General features: G+C 38.8%; 1 protein-coding gene across 1 annotated transcript in view; it reads left to right on the forward strand.

The window, feature by feature from the left end:
• Nucleotides 1-438: 438 nt before the first annotated feature.
• Nucleotides 439-22,492, forward strand: part of rasa1a (RAS p21 protein activator (GTPase activating protein) 1a) — a 28,871-nt gene continuing 6,817 nt past the window's right edge. Inside the window, exons 1-20 of the mRNA XM_088336364.1 lie at nucleotides 439-1,464; nucleotides 11,423-11,575; nucleotides 14,177-14,312; nucleotides 14,491-14,561; nucleotides 14,762-14,879; nucleotides 16,893-16,924; nucleotides 17,013-17,065; nucleotides 17,518-17,668; nucleotides 17,736-17,814; nucleotides 17,883-18,006; nucleotides 18,090-18,246; nucleotides 19,072-19,159; nucleotides 19,298-19,378; nucleotides 19,896-20,053; nucleotides 20,123-20,199; nucleotides 20,288-20,460; nucleotides 20,539-20,698; nucleotides 21,360-21,502; nucleotides 21,581-21,696; nucleotides 21,816-21,902. Coding sequence (XP_088192490.1) covers nucleotides 986-1,464; nucleotides 11,423-11,575; nucleotides 14,177-14,312; nucleotides 14,491-14,561; nucleotides 14,762-14,879; nucleotides 16,893-16,924; nucleotides 17,013-17,065; nucleotides 17,518-17,668; nucleotides 17,736-17,814; nucleotides 17,883-18,006; nucleotides 18,090-18,246; nucleotides 19,072-19,159; nucleotides 19,298-19,378; nucleotides 19,896-20,053; nucleotides 20,123-20,199; nucleotides 20,288-20,460; nucleotides 20,539-20,698; nucleotides 21,360-21,502; nucleotides 21,581-21,696; nucleotides 21,816-21,902 — 2,636 coding nt within the window. The 5' untranslated portion in view covers nucleotides 439-985. The remainder of the gene's footprint in view (nucleotides 1,465-11,422; nucleotides 11,576-14,176; nucleotides 14,313-14,490; nucleotides 14,562-14,761; nucleotides 14,880-16,892; nucleotides 16,925-17,012; nucleotides 17,066-17,517; nucleotides 17,669-17,735; nucleotides 17,815-17,882; nucleotides 18,007-18,089; nucleotides 18,247-19,071; nucleotides 19,160-19,297; nucleotides 19,379-19,895; nucleotides 20,054-20,122; nucleotides 20,200-20,287; nucleotides 20,461-20,538; nucleotides 20,699-21,359; nucleotides 21,503-21,580; nucleotides 21,697-21,815; nucleotides 21,903-22,492) is intronic.

Genomic DNA, 22,492 nt, shown 5'->3' on the forward strand with positions numbered 1-22,492 from the left:
CTCTTCACTCATTCCGATCACCAACAAGAGCTCTAGTTTCAACTACATTAAGACTTCTTTCCTTCGGTGCACTTATATCTTCCCTAAAATGTGAAAATGCACTTGAGTCTATCAATAATTGCAGTTAGAGCTGTTTGGAATGTCGTCTCTCTGTGCTTGATTGCTTTTGACTGTGTGAAGTCTGGACAACCATGAAATCAACATCAATTTAAGTTAATTTGTTCTATAATACCCTCTAAAATGTAAAGAGAAAATGGCCAAATGACATGGATACCGCTGTGAGGGTGGAGAGAGGACGAAAGCCAGCCACAGGTATCCCACAACCTAAAATGTAAGAAAAATGCAGTCCATGCTGCCAAAAATTGCAGAAGGAACGAATCGAAGGAGAGCTCTGTGTTCGATTGTTTTTGTCTGCGTGAAGTCAGTAGGGGAGTGGGTGAGGGCGGAGTGCCGGAGAGAGCTGGCAAGCAAGACACCAGTAGCCCACAAAAATCAACGTAAACGCCAATAAATGTCGACTTTTCCGTAAGAAAATGTTTGGGCCGGTCCAAAAACGCTCCGTGTCGCCGGTTTAGGCCGCAGGAGCGGGTGGCTTGTGGACTACGCAACGACCGGAGACCAGAAAACAACAACAGTGGTTTTAAAAAGGGAAGACGAGGATTACCCGTTAAGCAGGGACAATAAAACAAGAGAAATTGTAAGGAAGGTGAGGTTTAAGATCATAAAAGTTAGTTTCGGAATGCCCAACAAATGCAAAGTTGAATATTGGCTAACAATGAAGACGTAGCGAAGAACGAAATAAGCTAATGCGAGTCGAAGCTAACGCGTGCTAGCACGGTTAGCTCGTTGGCCGATGCTAGCAAGCTAAAACGCTAAAGCTCAACTTTTTTTTCCTCTTTATCTTGGAGCCCAAAAACGCTGACGGAGCATTTTAACAAAAGAAGGGAAGGGCGGGCTCCCTTCTGGACTTGTTCCCCTCGGAACCATGGCGGCGGAGGTCAGCAGTGAAGAGGCTGGCTCAGTCACTGCTGGCGGAGGAGGCCCGGAGACGGCCCCGATCTACGCTTATCCCAGGTCAAACAGAGGAGGGGTGGTCGTGGATTTGGGACCTGAACCCGTCTCGCGTCAACATTCGATCACATCGCCGGATTCTCTTCCGGATATGAGCGTCATGTACTCAAGTGGGGATGTGAGTGGATCAGGCTATTCGGGGTTTCAAGGAATTAGCTCAGGGAACGTGGGCGGCACGTGCGGTTCGCCCACTACAGAGGCACCAGCCTGTCGGATTTCGCCCACTTCGTCAATGCCGGACGGGGTGAGCGACTTTCCGCCACTCCCGCCCCCTCCGCCTCTTCCTCTGCCTCCTGGTCTCGGCGGCACGATGGATGAAAGCGACCTACAAGATGGGCCGGAATACGAAGAGGAAGAGGTGGTGTTCCCCCTCTCTGCGCCACCAACCAACCAGTGAGTAAAACAATCCCAGTTGTCCTTGTTCATGGGTGCCTTTCCGTGAGCCTCGGATTTGTGCAAAATACATGTGTCACGAAATCATATAGGCTGCTTAGTTTTTCCTAGGGGTCACGTGACTTTTTATTGGAGCACAAGTGACGATGGGAGTCAAGTCGTATGTATTTGTACATTCCTCCCTCAATCACCAAACGCGTCGAAGGGCTGCACATTAGGTAATTTCCTTCCAGGTTGACCTGGCTGAAATTGATGTTGCAACAGACACTAAACAGACACCTTCAACATGAAATCCAGGTAATAACAGAATGTCTAGTTGACAGCTTTCTGTCCCAAAATCTTGATTGATGCAGCAGGTTCCAGATGATGCCACACATCTGGTTCTAGGAACAGTACAATGGCTGTAAATGCATGAAGATGCAACTACAAATCCATCCGCATCCCGCCATGTTCCTACCCAGAAATTGTTAACTACCCACCCGTCCAAGGCCTAAATGATGACCTTTGATCTGAGATAATTTTAGTTCTCTCACCCAGCCACTAACAAAATGGTTGTACCCTTCGAAGCTTTTATGGGATCAAGGCTCATCAAGTGTGTACGGAAGGGCGTGGTTTGTACATCAAGTAGTTTATGTTTGGGTTGGAAATTGCAGGTAAAACACTTAAGATTCAATGACAACTTGTCATTTTTTATTAAGTACAAGTCTATTACAGGTATGCTAGTCACCCTAAACTTTCCTCGTATCCAGGCTTTGAAACCCTGCCTAAGCCCAAAAGTTACACGGATCAAACTTTACTTGCATGTTCTTCCATTGTCTTCTGTGATCCAATTGGTAAACACTTAAAATGTGACCCTTGTAAGCTTCTTTATTGACAGAACAATTTTACGCTCATGAGGTTGTTTCTGAAACGTGGTAAAAATAACTTTTACATAATTGTATTGGAAATACGTTTTACACTTCTAATTGCCATTTGAACCAGTTTGATAATGCATATGCTTGGTAAAAGGGAATTTATTTAGTGTCTCCTGGTGGTACGAAAACGTTCATTCAGTAAAAAACAAACAATCATGGATTTGAATGCTGGGCAATTTGACTAGCGCAGGGATTTTATATGTTTTCTGCTCATTGTTTGAGGGGTTGTAAAATGGGCGTATTTCCTCTGTATTTGGTGTGCCGTAGAAACTTTTTACCAAGCTATAGTGTAGAAGACTGGCAAGTTGTTTGCCGTGCCCGCTCTCTTCTTCGGCGTTTTCTTTTTGTGGCCACCTTCTCTACATTTTTATATTTTGCCTCCATTTAGTAAATGTAACTGGTCTGCATTTATATAGTCTTTTCAAGTCACTGAAGACCTCCTAAAGCGCTTAAACACTCATCCATTCACACACTCACTCTACCGATAGCAGTGTCAGCCATGCAGGACTACCTACTTATCGGGGGCATTAGGGATTCAGTGTCTTGCCCAAGGACACTGACATATAACACGGAGGAGCTGAGAATTGAACCTGCGACCTCTTGATCTCAAGACAAGCGCTTTTCCTCCTGAGCTAATAGTAGCAGCATTATTAAGAGTATTTGTGAGATTAGAAGCGAATGAAATGGTGATACAGATGCTACTACAGCCCTGACACTAGTGCTTTCATTAGCCAAGTGCAGTACTTCACCTTTTTCCCCCCTTGAGATGAAATATGGAAAGAAATGTGGATTCAGCTCTTATTTTAGGGGCCACCGTGAATATCAATTGTCCATTAGCATAGCAGCCCAGCTTCAAACTTTTTTTATTGAGCTTTAAGGGTTCACTGCAATTAACAATTTTCCATTACTTGGATATTTCATGTCCAGAATCATGCAATACAATAGGAGCCATGGCCAAAGTCTGGCCCTAGGACCAGTTAGGGAATAATCAGTCCGATTAAGGATAAACCTAAAAGCTGTCATCACTGCATACACCTTTTAGACTGCATAAACTTGTACCATTATTTTTGGATAGAAATGTTTGTCTAAGGGTAGCCCCATTAATCACCACAGACTGTATGATTGAGCAACACTGAGTTAGCAGCTCGTCAAGTGCATCTGATTTGAGTGGACAGCGGAAAATATTTGCCTTGATAGAAGTGGTTTTCACTGTATTTTGCACGAGGACCGGAAAAGCTGAATATGGCACATTGAACACAAAGGCTCCAGTCTTTGTACAAGTGAGAAATGAGTTTTTTATAAAAAAAAAAAAAAATCATATGCACTTGATGTGCCAGCTAAAACATGGTGAAAATGCAGTTTATATGAATATCACACAGATGGTTAACAAAATTGAGCTACAATTGCCCCCATAAGAGTTCATTGCTTCTGCCTGGAGAAAGTGTAAGCTTAATGCTTGAGCTTAAACAAACAACTCTGGGAAATGAGTTGTAGATTTCGAGTTTCCACGAAGATTAGAGACTGCCTAAGTCCGAAAGGGTTTCCCAGAGCTGTTGGTCAAGGAGAAAAGGGGGTTATAGATAATTGGCAGAAGTTGGAATGAGTAACTTAGATTTCTAACTGAACATTGAAAACTTTGTGGCTGACCATTAGGAATTGTTTACATAAGCAATAAGAGTGCTGAATTTGTAAACGTTCAATGTACAGTAGACCTGGGAATTCTGAGTTGGGGATCACAAAGTGAAATTAATGTGTAGAAACCTATTGTAAATAGATAATACCTTCCCAAACAATGGTACCTCAAGTAAAAGCATTAAAATAACAATAGTATGTATTTTACTTGTTACGGTCATGCTATATCATTCATGTGCCTTCTTTTTATTCCCTGTTAATTACAAGCTTCACTTCCATAGTTACCACGTTTTTGCTTCCCCCTTAGCATCACTGCAAGCCTCGGGACACATAGCAAATAAATACAATATTGTACCACGACTTGCTTAGTTTTTTACAGAGCACACAAGATTCTGAACGGAATGAAGAGAATGCATTGTGGAAGGGAGTTTAGCCAATAACATATTGGCATTTTCAGGATGCCTGTTTTATATGACGTTTTTATATGATGTTGACGGGTATCTTTTAAGGTTCAATTTTATAAATTTTTGGGCACGTTTAATAATTTATTATTAGCATCGTTTAATGGGTGAAATGCTGTTAGGCCAGGCTGGAAAAACCAAAGCGTCATCAGGCAGTGATGCCATTTCCTGGGTGTCTGCTTTATTAGGAAGAATGATTCTTTATTGTGGTTATCTTAGAAGTTCCATCGTGTTTCATTAGGTTAAAAAAGCCATTTTAGAGTATTTAAAAATCCGTCAATAATTGTTTTGTTTGGATATGACTGTTGTTCTACAAACAGCCACATTGCATCATTTAATGCAACCATTAGGGCGCTTGCCACAATATAATAGATTCTTTAGATGTTCTTTAAGTTGATTTTAAGTTTGTCACATGTGCCACCTGGTTGCTCTTTCAACTTTGCTGTTCAGTCAGTCAGCTAGCGGTTTTGGTGCCCTTTCTTTCATTTTCTTTCACTTTGCCATCTCTTTTGGCTTGTCCTGCCTGTCAACTATGCAAGCCAAAGCCTATGGATATGTCTTTTCTGCACAAAGATGTTAAGGCTTAGTGTATTGCGAACTGCTGAAATTGGGGTGACAAACGGATTACAAGAGGCATTGCAACGTCTAACAAATCAGAAAAGTTTAAGGTGGATTCCTATTTATCTGTCGGGATTATCGTGTGTTTTCAAGAAAATATTTAACACAGTTAGATTCTATGGATTGTCCTTGATGTTACGAAGCCATTTTCAGTGACATTCAAAGACTTTGAAGACTGCCCAAGGGACGTACTGGTTAGTTACACTGGCTTTATAGTTTTCGGGTATCTTGTTTCAGACTAATCGTAATGTTTCTCTAAAGCTTTCCATTGACATGTGGCATGACACATTTCAGATACTGCTGATATCGTACAGACACATATTTTTAAAATAAAAGTCCAGGTGCTAGAGATTTGTCTGAAAAATATTTACACACATTTTTCAGATCCACAAACATATTGGGGATTTACTCAAGATCTCAAAATATTTTTTCTTGATAAATGCACACACAAGATTAAAAATCGCATACCTAAATTGCAGCTATATTTGTGGCTCTGCAAAAGGCACGCTTCACACTCGCTTTCTTTTCTTTTAATGGTACTGAATACATTGAAAAATTGTCTTTGAAAGTCCATGAAAAGTGATTGAATTAGAAAAGATGACATTTTCAATATTGTTAACAAAGCATTCTTTCATACTATAGTTTGAAAGAACGTGGTCAGTAGACTGGTTAAAACTATCCCTTTCATTTTAATTCTAAAAGTTTGGTTGTCTGAATACCATTGCACATTCACGATATGGCGACGATCTTTCCATGTGTAGCAAATTCATACAGCAGAATAGAGTGCTTAACCGACACCCCGACCATTTTTGTCCCACAAACCAATCGGCTGCACGCTCGTCATTTTTTTTTTCCAAGACAGAACAAGAGAAGTAGGCGCAAAGTACGAGCAGCCACTGCAGGGCTACACTTGACCATGGTCGCCTTCGTGCGAAAGACCAACTCAATTATACCACTATTGGATAACAGACGTCGTTAGTAAAAATAAACGCACGTGCTGCGTTGGTCTTAGTCTTTGCGCCCTTGTCCTATTTTTGTTGATGTTGACGGGGATGAATGCATGGAGGTGACAGCAGCATCGCATCATCATGGCTCGTTGGGATTTCAAGCCGCCCGGGCTCAGCTTCCCAAGTCTGAGCTCGCGTTTGGCCATGCGGTAGCCGCATCAGTGGAGCGAGGGGGCCAAGCTTTTGAGAGCACAGGAACAAGTGCAGGGAGATGCAGCAGAGGGTGAACTCATCGTAAGTGGGGCGTCTATTATATTAACAACCCTTACTTCAATTCCTTAGCTGGTGCAGGTAGACCGTAACTGCAAATTTTGTCTCAACATTCAGCTTCTGTCCTTTTCAGGGTTAGTGCGGTTGCTTGAAATCCTTGAATATGCTTGAACTTTAATGTTGTGTTTTTAAGGATTAAAGAGCTTGAATTTTGGGAGAAGTGCTTGTGAATGCCCGAAATTGTTTCCATGTTCCTCAACAAATCTGCTTAAAAATGATGCAGACACTGCTCTCTGGCATTACATTAATTTTTCTCTCGTGTTTAACGGCTGCTGGCATTAGTTATTAGGAGATAGTCCTATGAAGTGTCATCACCACCTACAGGTGCATTCTAGGACTATGTATCAATTCATAGATCCGACAGAGAGCGCTAAGCCACGCCCACCAATGTAACAGAATCCATGTATCCCAAATAGAGCAAATACGGTGGCCAAAACGGCACCAACCACAACATCGAGCGACTCTTTAGTCGATATTCCTGGTAGCATCGCCCGTATAATTTCTTCCGGATTATGCAAACTTCTCAAAAGTCAGTGAAAGGGGCCAATTACATTATGCAGTTATATCTATGGCATTAAGGTGTCAAAAGGCGCTATTCTTGTAAGGGTTGGTGCAAAATGTTGACGATTCATGAGTAAGTCTGAAGCCCCTTACTAACTACATTGAAATTAATTTAGATTTGTGAGAGATAGCAGTATATAGATGATGTACAATGAGTGCTCCAATAATTAAATTTATGAAATGAGTTTTGTCATTTCCACTTTTTCTGAGTCTCTGGTGGGGAAGATATGTAAATAACATCAGAATCATATGAAACTTGTCTTGATAAATGCACACGCAATACTAATAAATCCCATATGTAAATTGCAGATATATTTGTGGATCTACAAAATACATTATTCAAACCGGAAGTCTTTTAACGGTGTTAGAAAAATTTAAAACATTTCTTTGAAAGTTCTTAAAAAGTTCTTAAATATGGCCCCAAAAAGGTTTAAGAACCCTGCATGTTATGTACCCTCTGTTCACAGTTCACAAATACCTTAACTGGCTGGGTTGTCGGGCTTCAATGAGGACTCAACTCTGAACAGCTTTCTCCACTGTACCGTTCTATATTTTGTTTTGTTTTTTCAGTGGAAATTTAGTCTTTGATGTCTTAATTATATACTGTCACAAAGAGTTTTTAGGCATGAATAAGGGCACCCACTGCTTCCACAGTTGTCGCGTTATCGTACAATGTGTCCTGCGTAATCTTTTTTTTTTTCACGTTTTGTTAGAGCTAGTTTGTGTGCCAACGTGTTCTGCATTGTCTTTCTTATATGTTCAGTCAGAGTTTGTGTTTCGGATCAGTTACAGCTAGTTAGTTTTGCCTGTGCCTTCTTCATGTTTTGTTCATTTTAGATCTAGTCAGTGTTTCAACATTACAACTTACAACTTTGGTCAGTGTCCAACACTATCTTGGAAATAATTTTGCCTGTTAATCTTAGTTTTTATTTTTCTTATTTCTCTCAAGTCTTAAGTGTTTATCCTGGAATGCCACGTATAATCTCGTTGTGAACAATGTTCACTATGTTATTATGTATGACAATAAATTCTAACAATTCTAAGTTCTAATTATATTGCCTGGATTCTTAGTCTGAATTCTTAGCTTTGACGTTTTTGATTTCTGAAGACTATGGTAAACTTTGTTGTTCTAATGCTGTACACTATTCAATTCCAGTTTCTGTTAATCTTTTTTTGGTATGTCTATATGTATTGAATCCTCTTAATGATTAAATAACATTCATTTCTTTAGATGATTTGTGATTAAAACTGTCACTTTGTTTTCTTTTTAAGTTGCTGTGGTCAATCTTTGCACTGTGTTTAAATGTCTATTAGATGTCCATTTATTCGCAATGATTAACCTAAAATATTTACACTCCCTACCATCATTGTTTTTTTTTATGTGCCTAATTATGCAAGTAGACAATTCCGTTCTGAGTTAATCCTTTTATTAACAATTGCTTAATCACTCTGTGGTGTGGAACACAATTTGACTGTAATCCCTAAAATACCCGTTCATGAGTGGTGTACAGTTTTAATACTCACACGGTCAAATAGAATAACATGCTTGATACAACATTTAAATTGCTTATATGACAATGCAGTGGCAAGTTGAATACAGTAGGAAACATTTGCTTAAATTATCTTTTTAAAATGTTTTTAGGTCAAGTTGGCTTGCAAGATGTGAGTATCACATCTTGGTCCCCATCTGAAATCTGTAAAACATAATAAAAATCTGCTTTTTGGGGGCCCAGGCTCCACTCTTATTATTCCAACATATTCAATTTCAACAATCTTGACAGCCGACTGTCAATCAAACCTTCTGCTCACAGGAAACGCTCAAATTATCTAGGCTTTTCATTGTGTGTGATAACATGACATCGCAGACCATTCCACATGCATTATCTTACTGTGATGTACAAAATATAAATTGGGTATCAGTCAGGGAGAGAAAAAGGATGTCACTTTGCTGCTCTGTGTTCATGTTCAGACATGACAGGGCATTCTTTACGTTGATTGCGCCTACTATAACTGTGACTTGTGTTGTCGCTTCACTTTATATCTGCCATATCATATGAGATTATGGTTTGTATACGAAATCATATACCTATTTGCTATCTCAATCATACTCCATGGATAGTAACCGCAAATAATGCACATCAACTTCCTGCCAGGCGCAAGTTGCTAGCCTACAGTTTTCTGATCTCGATAACCTAGGTAAATTAATTTGATGTATTATAAGTCACTTGTTCACAAATTTCCAGTTCAGTCTAAGTGTGCAGAAAGATTAAGGAATATTTTGAAGTGACAATTATAACGTTTGTCATTTTTAGGGTTAAAAAAAGAATCTCACAATGTGCTTTCTGCTATTTTACAGGGATCCGTCAGTCAAGTGCATTGCTATATATTTTGATTTTGTAAAATGAATGAATGAAACTTGTCAATACTGTAGTGACTATTCAAAATTTACTTAGTGAAAATTCCCTTAATATGGGCAGTTCAAATCAAGAGAACTTATACTTGGCAGATTTTGCACATTGCACAGTTTTGACTGAAAGGTTCCCAAATATTTAAAAACAACTATAAATCAAGCCAAATGACTTTGGCTTATAAAACAATGGGCTGAGTTACACTTTCTGACGCTTCCATTTTTCTTTTCTCTCTTTATTCGTACTGTATATCTTTTCTCAGCACTATTTCCCACCGCTGTCTTGGCTCTTAGATGAGCTTGGCGTACCTCTCAAGTTGCACTCAATCGCCCTCCTCAATACTTTTATCACACAAATCCATCCAAATCCCTGTTCACAGACACTTCACTTTCCTTCTCCTGTTTTTTTCGCCGCTAACTCTCCTTGGTAGCAGGCTTGGCTTCATCATGCTTTTGTTCCCCCAAAATACTTGCTAGTTCTTTACAACATGGGAGTGCTTTTACTTCTCTCGCTGTTGTACTGCCGTCATTTCTCCTCCAAGTAGGTGAGCTTTGAGGCACTAGTGGCCTAAATTTGGATAAAGCATGTTAATTTTTTAACCTGGCTGGGCAAGGGCTGCAATCTTCAGCCTCACCTGATAAAAAATTAAACAAGACTTCAAAAAGCAAGAGCGCAAGTGATCTTTTAAAACTTTTAAACCCTGCGTTAAAAATAGTCTTTCTGAACCTTTTTACCAGTGTTGCATGCGTCATTGTAAAATACATACGTTACTAGTTAGGCTGCACGATGAACCAAAATCTGATCAATATTGCAATGTGATGTAGGGAGATTGTGTAATCACAAGACACTGCGGTTTTTGCCCCCAAGTATTTATAATTCTATGCTCTTGTTTTCTCTTTCGCCTTGTTTTTTGAGTGATGAAGGGTTCAGCCAACCAGAACTGTGACAGTTCTGGTTTTAACGGCGCCGGCCAATCAGAGGTAGGTTTTAATGGCACTATGCAATAAAGGCGGAGCAAAGTTTGCCAGCAACATGTTATGCTGCACACCCACAGTGTGTCAGGAGACAGCAACCCCAACAAAGATCCCCAGGAAAGGGCACTGTTTCCTTCAGGTTAAGGCATGCCACTAAGATTAAGTACTCGCAAAAAAAAAAACTAGCACAGAAAATGCACTTTTCTTTTTAAATTGAAAATTTCATCAAAATTGCAATACTGGTCTGAAAATCACAATTCCCCAAATCATGCAGCCTTAATTACTAGTTACTTCATTTAAAAAGTAATTGCCTTAACCCCCCCCCCCCCCCCCCCCCCCAAGATTACTAACAGTAGCGCGTTACTCTGAAAGTAACTATGTAGTTACAAATACTGTATATACTCACATTGAAGCCAAACCCCTTAACTTGCTTTGTGGCCTCATAATTAAAAAACAGAAAAATATATACACACCAACCTGTGGAACGGATGAAGCCTTCATATTTCTTGGCTTGTGCAATCTTGAAAGCTTGCAAATTAACATTAACATGTTCTAGGCGTTTTCTTGTTTTCCCCCAGGCACGGTGTACTGCAAAAATATTTTTACAAATAAAAATACACAAATTCAGCACTTGTTTTACTGTAAATTATTTGTTCACAATTTTTACTTTAGTTGCTCCTTTATAAACCAAGCCCTCTCCCCACGCACGGCCTACCATTTGTTACTGATGACACACAATAAAATATGTGCATATAAACTGACCCCCTGATATTAGTATTTTATTTTATTGTCGTAAATACGGCTTGGATGCAAGTATATACAGTAGGACGAATATCAGCAGGGAGAAATTACGTGTTCACATACTCTGTGCTTCAAACGGCGCCACTGTAATTGTATACCAATAACCTGTTACAGTACTCGGTACAGAGAAAAGTATTTGTTTTCTAGGAACAGGTTACTGCTTTTTACACCAATGTTTACTATTTTTTATTGTCATAAAATCATTTGTGTTTTAGGTCATGTTGAGTGATTAAGAAAATACTTCTGTTACTTTGTGGTTGCAAGTTATTGTATGCAAGCCATTTCCTTATGATGTGGTGTGTTTTTGTCCAGGTGGTACCATGGTAAGCTAGACAGAACCATTGCTGAGGAGCGACTGCGCCAGGCCCGTACCCATGGCAGCTACCTCATCAGGGAGAGTGACCGCCGGCCTGGTTCCTTTGTCCTGTCTTTCCTCAGCATGACCAATGTGGTCAACCACTTCAGGTAAACAAAACCATACAAGCAGAATCTTCCTTCTTCTGTAGTTCCCCCAAAAATGGCTATTGAGACAATTAACAATTTTTAACACTATCCACCAGTTTAGGTAGAAACAAATTCTGTTATAGCAGTTATTGAAAATCTTCTAATACCATAACATTAAAGATTAAAAATTATTAGTGAAGGAATAATTCAATTGACCGTATTTCCCGGCCAAAAATATTGTCGCGTCATACAGTTTTCATAAAGTGCACTGGACTATAAGGCACATGGAATTAAAACTACAGTAAGAGCTACTGTAATTTTGGTATATATTGGTGCAGTGATTGATTATTATAAATGTGTGCTACAATCGATCAGTCGAAAAATGTTGCTGACCAAAATCGCAAAGCATTGTATGTAACGGGAATCAAACTCAGGTTGCAGCAGTGAGAACACCAAAACCTAACCAATAGACCACTAGTGATACAGATGACATATGACAACGCATTACTTTTGATCTCATTCTTGCACTAATTTTACTCACGTGTCAGGAACGAGTGTTAGAGTATGGACAAAACAAAATATATTTAGAAAATTTAAAAAACTTTGGTGTCTCTGATGATGAGTTTGACTTTGCGTTTGTCTATATCTTTCAAAATTTTGAAATTTCTGTTTTCTGCATTCTCCAACGTTTGTTCTTGGCACGGTAAGAATAGTGTGATAATGAGAAAAAAAAATGCTGTTTTTGAATGTCATATGCATCACTGGTGGTCAAGTGGTTAATATTGATGCTTTCACTGCTATGTTCCCTTAGCATATAGAATGCTTGCGATTATGTTCAACACTGTTTTTCATTCAAATCAATCATTGTACAGATACTGTAGTAAATCATAAAACCTCTTGAAGTAACACACGTTTAAATACTGTATGCATTTACAATCTTATCCACCGTATTTTGCGCTACATATGCCGCAGGGGGTTATAAGACTAACTTTCAAATTTCTGGCCAATTTAGAGTTTTTAATGCGCCTCATAGTTTGGAAAATACTGTAGTACTGGCAATGCATATAGCAATTTAATCATACATCTTTTTTAGCATCCTGCTTAATGAATTACTACACGCAGTAGATATTTAACAAATAGTTTAGTCTTCCAGTCATTTTGGAAAGCGCTAGTGACACCACTTTGATCCAGTTAATTCACCGCGTCATTGTTTAACGTGTTTACTCTATTTCATGAAAACGTTTTTTTTTTGCATTTGGTCAAGTAGGATTCAGTTAAAAAGCAAGCTAAGAAAGACAAAACTGCCCCAAAATACTGAAACTGACATTATAATACATACATTCAGCAATATCATCTTTGCAACTGTGGCCACTCAAAAGGTAAATAGGATTGTGTAATCACGCAGTACCTGGGTCCATTTTTTTTTTCATTTGAGAATTTTAATACTTCAGTTTGTTATTCCACTTAATCTATCCATTACATTTTATTGGTGCAATACAGTATTCCCCCTGGCATTTCAAGGATCCACTTTTGCACCTTTGGTGAATCACAGATTTTCTCTATCGGTTCCGCATACTCAGTGGGTCAATTTGATGTCGCCAAAGAACTGCCTTATTTTCCTGGATGCTATTTGGCATTTAGGAAGCAGCTTCCCCCCTTGCTTGATGTTTATTACCTTATACACGTACATGATCATTGACTACATTTCGATGCAGAGAATAGTCCTGCTAGAATCAGAATACAGCTTTTTAGAGCTATCCAAATGAATTGTTTACATGTGATAAACCTTTATAATAACCCCATATAAATGTAATCCAATAGGTGTGGCAGGGATGAGTGACATCATTACGAAAATATACTGCATTTCTGCATTTAACTTTTTACATTAAGTAAAGGATGCTTTTTTCATGTCACTCACCAAAATCAACCAAGTACAATGCCTGTTTGCCTCGCTCCAACACTTTCCCATCTGTTTACAAGTTGTGCTCCTTTGTGGCTTGTCAAAAGCATTGCTTTACAATATATATGGACGGATACACCTGTGGCATTATTGCAGTGGATTTAGGTAAATAAAATGGAAATGTCCTGGACAAAACATCCAACATACACAAGGTTTTTTAGTGAGCAAGCCAAGGTTTGCGTGCATATTTTCCCGTACTAGTCCACAGTGTTTAGCTATATGAAGGAATCCCAGGAGAGGAAAACTTGAAATGTTCTTTGTTCAATAAACCAAGATAGACTTTCCGCAGATTTGTAAACTAAACAGCAAGGACTTTGTGATATGTACTATTTGATCCTGCATGAGAGAGAATTTACTTATTGCGTTGAAGAATGTATTCTGTTCTAATTGAATACCAATGACTTCATGAATGTATTAACCTGCTGCTGCATTCATATGTTCCCACAATTGGTGCTGAAAAGCCACATCGAAAGGTTTCATGAACCTTAGTTCACGTGGATTGCATGGCACTTCAAGATGTTGTTGAGCTTGCTTTATGATGGATTTCTTTAGTATGCCATTTTAAATATATAGTTTACTATTTTCAGTAAATCATATCACCTTTGCTACTATACCAAAACTGCTCCATTGAACCATGTCCTTGTTTTGTGTTTTTGCTTCAGGATAATTGCCATGTGTGGGGATTATTACATCGGCGGGAGGAGGTTCTCTTCCCTATCAGACCTAATTGGTTATTACAGCTACGTGTCTTGCCTGCTTAAAGGAGAGAAGCTACAGTGGCCAGTGGCCCCTCCAGAGGTTTGCCTGGAATTTAGTTGACCTCTTACAAGAATAGCATAAAAGATAATTTTACATTAACTGCATTAAAATACTTCATCTGGAAGAACAATGCCATTTGTTTACATAATGATTAGGGAAAACTGTAACTTAAATGTCAGATTTTAAGGTTGTCTCGTGATTCTGTCTGTTTGCTTAGCCTGTAGAAGACAGGAGGCGAGTCAGGGCCATATTGCCATACACCAAAGTGCCAGATACTGATGAGATAAGGTAAGCATGAACTTGTGAAATGTACCTAGTACCTAGTTTAATGACCGACCCATGAAAATATTGCAGAAGCCTGACCCCTGCTGGTTAGTTCGTAGTACGTCACCAATGCAAGGCGATCAGCGATCAGACGTTTACAATAACATTAACTTCTATAGCCCCCTCTTAAAACGTCATATTGTGTTGGCCAAATGTATCTCCAGCTTCCTGAAGGGAGACATGTTCATCGTTCATAATGAACTGGACGACGGCTGGATGTGGGTGACCAACGTCCGGACGGAGGAGCAGGGCCTAATTGTAGAGGATCTGGTGGAGGAAGTGGTAAGGGAATCCCAAATTACTACAGCTAATGTATTTTATTGTTTTGCACCTTAAATGTCAAGTTTACTTAAGGTTTTTATGTTATTTTACTGTAAATAGGGAATGTATTTGTTCTTTGCTAAATATTGGTGTCAGAATTAAGGATCAACCAACATGAGTTTTTCCAGTGATAATACCAATTATTAGCATTAAGATAAGGCAGATAGGCAATATTTGGAGACAATATTCAATTGTTGTAAAAGATTGGAAAAGAAATGTTAGACATGTTGAATAATATAAAAATAAACAAATAATTTTTGTTTTAAATTCAAATAAAACTTTAATAGCTCTCTTAAACCTTTTACATTCAATAAATAAGAATTTCAACACAACTAACATGACTAATCTTTCACTTAAATCAAAAACTAACTCTGCAGGAATAGGGCTGAGTAATAACTTGTAAAAAGGTAGACAAAAATATAACTAGCTCCCTAAAACTTTTTCAATAAATGAATATGAATTTCAACACAAGTAACATGATTAATCTTTAACTTAAAGGGATACCCAACTTCTAAAACATACGAAGTGTGAGAAAAAAATTACATGTTTTATTGCATAGAATCTATATATTTTTTTATTAATATATTCCAATTATTTTCCGAGATAATGCATTTTGAAGACAATCTGTCTCATCTTTGACTTCTTGAGCCCTGACATCAAGAACACCAGCACCCTAGCAAGCCAGTCACCATATTTATTCACATGTTAATTAGTCGAAAAGGTTTTGAGCGTTTTAAGCAAAGTTTTGGTAGTTATTGTTGAGAATGGCTAGGCGTGGGGTTGCAGGCAGCTAAGGTACAACAAATGGCGAGAAGCAGCCAAAATGGGGCGAACTGGCAAAAATGAAACAGAAAGAGCTTACAGTGGTTTAACCAGCTGGGACATGGCAGGCTAGCCATCTGTTAAAAAGGACGAACCGGGACCAATCGGCGTAAAAAGACGGGAGGCTGGCTGACCAAAAACATGCAGTGGGCATTGCAGATAACCGGGAGCCAACAACAAAAAATTACCACAGCAACAAACCCAGCCAGGAGAAAAATTAATGTGAACGTCAGGCTAGGCAACTGCTAACGGGGCTAACCTAGACCAAACAGAACTGGAAGACTTCAGGAGCCCGCACGCTAACAAGGAGCTATCTGGACAATGTTATTTTAACTGCTAGACACATGGCGAAGGACACAAAAGGATAAGTCACAATCACATACCTAAAAGTAGGCGACGGCAAAAAAGGGAACGCACGGCAGGTTAAACTTACCCAACGCAGCTTTTGATGATCAAAGCACGCAACTCTGACTAAATAGTCAGAAGATCCCCAGCGACATATTAAGCAAAGTTCCATTTACTCCAAGTGGAAATGAGCGCTATGTTCGCCGCTTACTACAATTGCCATCTGTTTTTAAGCGAGATGCACCATTGTTTTGAGTCCTGGTTGTCATCCGTTTATGTCACAGCTCCAGCGAACATGAGGTCAAACTGTCAACGTTAAGAAATAAATTCTCAAGATCCATGTTTTGGAAAATATCTGCATGATTGTGGGAAGGAACACGACCCACCCTGCCTAATTAAAAAAGCCTTTAGTAATTACTTTAAAACAAAAACTGACAGTGTAGGGAATTAAATTAGGTTTAGTTGCAACTCATAAAAAATCGCTCCTTGATTTTATTATAATAAATACTGTATTTTCACAGTCGTAAGGCGCACATAAAAGAGAGATAAAGGGAGCGAGATTCAGCTACATCTGAGCCTAAATAAATCAGTTTTGAGAATATTTAATCGGCCCTCGAACAAATAAAAATGCCTAAATCAATATCCGTCAAATTCACAAATATCGATGCCGATAATCGGCCCGCCCGATATTCAGCCGATCTCTCGTCAGGATGTATATTTTCTGATCAGAACATCAAATATATTGTGTCAATTCGAAATATAGTACATTTCCAAATAAAATCTATCTTTCTGATAACACATTTCTAGTGCCGGGAAGAAGATCCACATGAGGGAAAAATGTAGGTGCTTTTATTATTACTTTTCTGATCTTTTTTTTACCACAAGTAATGAAATTGACTAATAGTATTCATGCTGGTTCTTCTACAGCTGGTATCATGGAAAGATCACTAAACAGGAGGCCTACAACCTGCTAATGACTGGTAATGTACTTCAACTATCACTTGCCAATATTTTTCGAGGGATGTACCCAAAAGTTTACAAATGATAAAGGCTGAACTTAAGGTGTCGCTCTACTGCTGGCTTGTAAACATTAGCTCGCTCATGGCTATTGAAAGTTCTGGAGCAGATGGATGCATGAACTTTTGAAAATGTGTATTGTTTGACTTCTTTCTCGTGTGCAGAATAGTGGTGAAGTGAATCACTACTCTAGTGGGAGCTTTTTTTTCCGGGTTTGTTTTATTTTTGGGGGGGAAAACCCGAAAGCATTTTTTTGGTCATTTCCAGCCTGAAGATTAGTAGTGCCGAAAATTCAGTGCATCGCTATTAATTAACTTCTTCTGTCAAGTTTTTTTTTGCTGCAAAATCGATTTTTAGATTAATGCATAGTTTTATATTTGACCACCTCTCTTACCTTTCACTTATATATATATAGTTGGCCAGGTGTGCAGTTTCCTGGTACGCCCATCAGACAACACACCCGGGGACTACTCCCTCTTTTTTCGCACCAATGAAAACATCCAGAGATTTAAGATCTCTCCCACCCCCAACAACCAGTACATGATGGGAGGGCGGTACTATAACAGGTCTGTATTGACATACGCTCACAATCATCATACAAATGCTTATTTCATCGGCGCCCTCATTTTTAAGTGTTGACGACATCATCGACCATTACAAGAAAGAACAGATCGTGGAGGGTTACAACTTGAAAGATCCGGTTTCAGTTCAGGTAGATGCATGAATTTAGAATGTTTAAGACTGTTTTTATTCACTGATTGTTTCGCTGTAATGGATTAGCACCAAGAACAAGTCATCTCTGATACGGTGGACGGAAGAGAAATTTACAACACAATCAAACGAAAACCAAAAGATGCGTTCTACAAAAATATTGTCAAGAAAGGCTACCTCCTCTTCAACAAAGGTAAGTCAGGCCAAAAGTGTCAATCTCGCCTCTTATACTGTACTTATATTGTTGTCTAATCTCTCCAATTGAAATGCTTCCAGGCAAAGGCAAGCGGTGGAAGAACCTCTACTTTATCCTGGAGGGAAATGACGCCCAACTCATTTACTTTGAGAGCGAGAAAAGAGCCACCAAGCCCAAAGGGTTAATCGACCTCAGTGTATGCTCCGTGTATGGTGTTCATGACAGCCTTTTTGGCAGGTAATGTGCGACCCACCTCAGGATGTTTTCACTTTGCGTTGAGGAATAAGATGTTTTTTCCCCACTTTACGAAATCAACCACATATTATTTTGCATGCCCCAAAACTTACAAAATTCAAACTTTGCTTTGTGCGTATGACAGGTTTCTAAGATGCCTGTATGCTATCTGATGATGTCATGTAAAATTCTGGTCGGCGATTGGTTTGTGTCTCGGCGTCATGAAAAAACTGACCATGCCATTGGCTGAACTACATCTCAAAATGTTTTAGTCTTTTGTCAGTTCAGAATCTCATGTGACTTTGCAAATTGGCCATACAATACTGTATTTTTTGTACTGTATTTGCGACGGGTGCCAAGGCTTGCAGTGATCCCTAATGGAGAAGCAAAAACATGATAACATTGGAAACAAAGAAATCCAAAAAAAGGCGTACATTGGTTTCATTTTTAATCCACCGCCACTTCCCTCCTCCCCCTCCTCTGTATCTACTCCACTCAACCAGCTCAAGTCACATCACACCAAGGTTAAATACAATTTTCATTTTTCATGCATTTACACAAGTAGTACTTAATACACACTAATTTGTTACCTTATTGTTGTATCTTGGGAACAATGGGTTCCGGAATGCAGTAGCTATGCATTACTGAAGGTTCCAATCCCCTCCTATACAGCAATTTTACTTTTTGATCCCCACCTCAGAATAGTAAAATGTTTTATCTCTCGGCTCTACTGTACATTATTCTTTGCCATGATTTAGTGGGCCATTTGAAAAAACTAGCAGGTCATGCGATGTTCTTATTTTTCTATTTTTTATTGTTTATTTCCAGGCCAAACTGTTTCCAGATTGTTGTCCAGCACTTTAGTGAGGAGCAATACATTTTCTACTTTGCCGGAGAGGCTCCAGAGCAAGCGCAGGTAATGAAAAGCAGTGACATAAACCTCAAGTCGGCCATATCTTCAAGGACAAGCGGTGCTAAAATATTAGATTACTTTTTTGGGACGACGTTCTTTTTTCTTTTTTTTACTGTTTGTTTCTGCATGACTTTTTTTCAGGATTGGATGAAATGCCTTCAGACATTTTGTAGCAACTTAAGAAAGACGACTCAGCCTACCTCCAACAAAAGGTTGAGACAGGTATATATGTTTCTGTTTCAATAGTTTGGAAAAAAGTTTTTTTTTTTAATCAAATTGTTAATCGTAACTGCTCAACAAAATATTGGTATCATTGGAAGGATTTTGTTTGTTACACATGCTAAAAATATTGCTGATTTTTAAAACTTCTCGTTTTATTTTATTTTTTTTTTAAACAAAAACAATTCAAATTATCTTATGTGGCACATCGTTTTGTTCAGCCTTTTTTTCCTAATGTGCTAAAAAAATCTTATAGTAATAAAAATATTTGCGCTGACGCCAGATAATTTTACTTGAAAAAACACCTATTTTTCTTATTTTAATACAAAGTTTCCCCCTCATTTTCTAACTTAACATTTTGAAATATGAGTCGTTTTTGCTCACTATTATGTGAAATTCACACCTTAGGAGAAATTTTAGACTTAGTGCAGTATTAGTCATCCTTATTTTCTTTTTTTTCTTTTTTTTGTTTGGGACAAAAAGCTCAAGATTGTTATTTCAAATGATCCCTCTATAATAGGTGAGCAGCCTGGTGCTGTACGTGGAGGAGGCCCATAAGCTACCGGTGAAGTATTTCACCAATCCTTACTGCAACATCCACCTCAACAACGTCCAGGTGGCCAAAACGCACCCAAGAGAGGGCCCGAATCCCGTCTTCACAGAGGAGTTCATTTTTGAGTAAGCCTACTTTGCATTTTACAATAAACTCGATTTACCAATCGCTGAATCATGTTTGTCTATTTGCAGTGACCTTTCGAGTGAAATCAACAGATTTGAAATCAGCCTGAGCAACAAAACCAAAAAGAGCAAAGAAAGTGACATTTGTATGTGTATTTCATACTAACCTTGTCGTGTCTATTTTGTCTTCTCATGCTTCTGACGTTTCCTATTCTGTTCTTCTTTCCCTTCTAGTATTCATGCGGTGCCAACTGAGCCGTCTACATAAGGGCCAGATGATTGACGAGTGGTTTCCTCTCAGCTCCCACGTGCCTCTGAAGGGCATCGAGCCAGGGTCCTTGCGCGTACGTGCACGCTACTCGATGGAGAAGATCATGCCGGAAGAGGAGTATAGTGAGTTTAAAGAGGTCTGTTCCACTGCGGTGCACACTGATTTATCCAAACACAATCTGCAATCACAGCACGGTTTCTGTTACGTTGTGTAGATGATACTGCAGAAAGAGTTCCACGTCATCTATGCCCTGGCCCACGTTTGTGGTCAGGATCGCACCTTACTGGCGAGCCTCCTCCTGAGGATCTTCAGACATGAGAATGCTGAAGCACCTCTTCTCAGAACACTCAATGATCGAGAGATAAGCGTGGAGGGTGAGAAATTGAGTCGTCACGGCTTAACCGAAAATTGTGAAACGCTTGACAGAGAAACGAAAATAACAAAAACTATTAAAAAAATTAAAACCATTTTTTTTTATTTAAATACCCAACTAGCCTATTAAAAGATGCTGATTTTCAGTATTTTTATTTTACTAGTACATAAAAAGGAAAGAGAGCGCAAAAGAAAGCTTGTCGGACAGCAAAGTATTACAGAAGAAGTAAAACTGCTGAAACATCTAGAATTCAAATAAAATGAGCAAGTTCATTCAACTTTGAGTGATGTTATAAGGAAAAATAAATGGCTTGTAACTGCTACATTGAACAGACTCCCTTAAGTAGAATTTTCTGGGGCATTAGAGCTTTTAATGAACAGACGAGTAGTAACAAGGTAACTGGAGTATGAGAGAATTGATGATGGTTATGTAGTTGCTGCCATCTAATGAAACATGAGTCACATCTGCATTTTTGCCAAAGTAAGAGTAATGCATCCCTAACTTGATGTGGAGTCCACTGAGATTTCGTAAACTAACTTTTACAGGATGTTTTGAGATGCAGCAGTTTATATTAAATCTGAATTCGTCATTTAAACAGCACTTGATCTTAGAAATGACTACAGGGAAATAATCTATACGCTCTTTTTTTTTTTAATGGATAGATGAAGCCACAACTTTGTTCCGGGCAACCACTCTGGCCAGCACACTGATGGAGCAGTACATGAAGGCCACTGCGACACCCTTCGTCCATCACGCTTTGAAAGACACCATTCTCAAGATTATGGAAAGCAAACAGTCATGTGAGGTAAATAGAGATTGAGAAATAATAAGATCAAGCTAAAAGAATGAGCAATAAAAGTGGCTATTGTTATTTGTGTTCAAGTTGAACCCCTCCAAACTGGAAAAGAACGAGGATGTCAATCTAAACCTGGCTCATCTTCTCAATATCCTGTCAGAACTGGTAGAAAAGATCTTCAAGGCTGCTGAGATCCTCCCACCGTAAGCATGCAGATAATTTTGTAGAGTGCAGCGTTTTCATGGTTGAGTTGAGCTTCAATAGTACGGAGAGAGAATGTCCCCAGGGCGTCAAATAAAGCTAGTTTTGTTTCTTGTTTCAGGACGCTAAGATTTATTTATGGCTGTTTGCAAAAATCAGTGCAACAGAAATGGCCAACCAATACAACCATGAGGACCAGAGTTGTAAGGTAAAAAAACAAAACAAAAAACATTTGTTTCATTAAATTATTGTTGATGAAAAGGGGAGACTATTGATGGTTTTTGTTTAAGGAATCTGAAAGCTATTTCTTACTCTTATTTGCTCCGTATCATTATACATTTTAATCGTATTGTCATTGATAACAACATAGTGTACATTGTTTATAAAAGATCAGATGTGGCACTCCAGGTTAGACATGTAATAGAAGAAAAGAAATAAGACGAGACGAAAGAACAATATTAAAGAATACAGTGGTACCTCTTCTTCTGAGCTTAGTTTGCTCCAGGATCATGCTCGTGGCTCAAATTGTTATTGTAATGCGGACATTTTCCCAAAATGAAATAATTAAAAACTAATCGCTCCACTCCCATCCTCCCAAATGTATACAAGTGAATTCTAAATAGCTATATGAAACATCTTCCTGATCACTAAAAACTAGGGCTGTGAAAGATGACACGTTAACGAAATGCGTTATAATTTTCAATTTAACACGTGAAAATATATTAATGTAACGATTAAAATTCGGCCCTGGTCACGCCCCTGGGTGTCAAGCCGCGCTGTTCCGAAAAACGAAAAAGA

Source organism: Urocampus carinirostris, chromosome 5, assembly GCF_059441175.1.
Source record: "Urocampus carinirostris isolate Australia breed hairy pipefish chromosome 5, RoL_Ucar_1.0, whole genome shotgun sequence".
NCBI lineage: Eukaryota > Metazoa > Chordata > Actinopteri > Syngnathiformes > Syngnathidae > Urocampus > Urocampus carinirostris.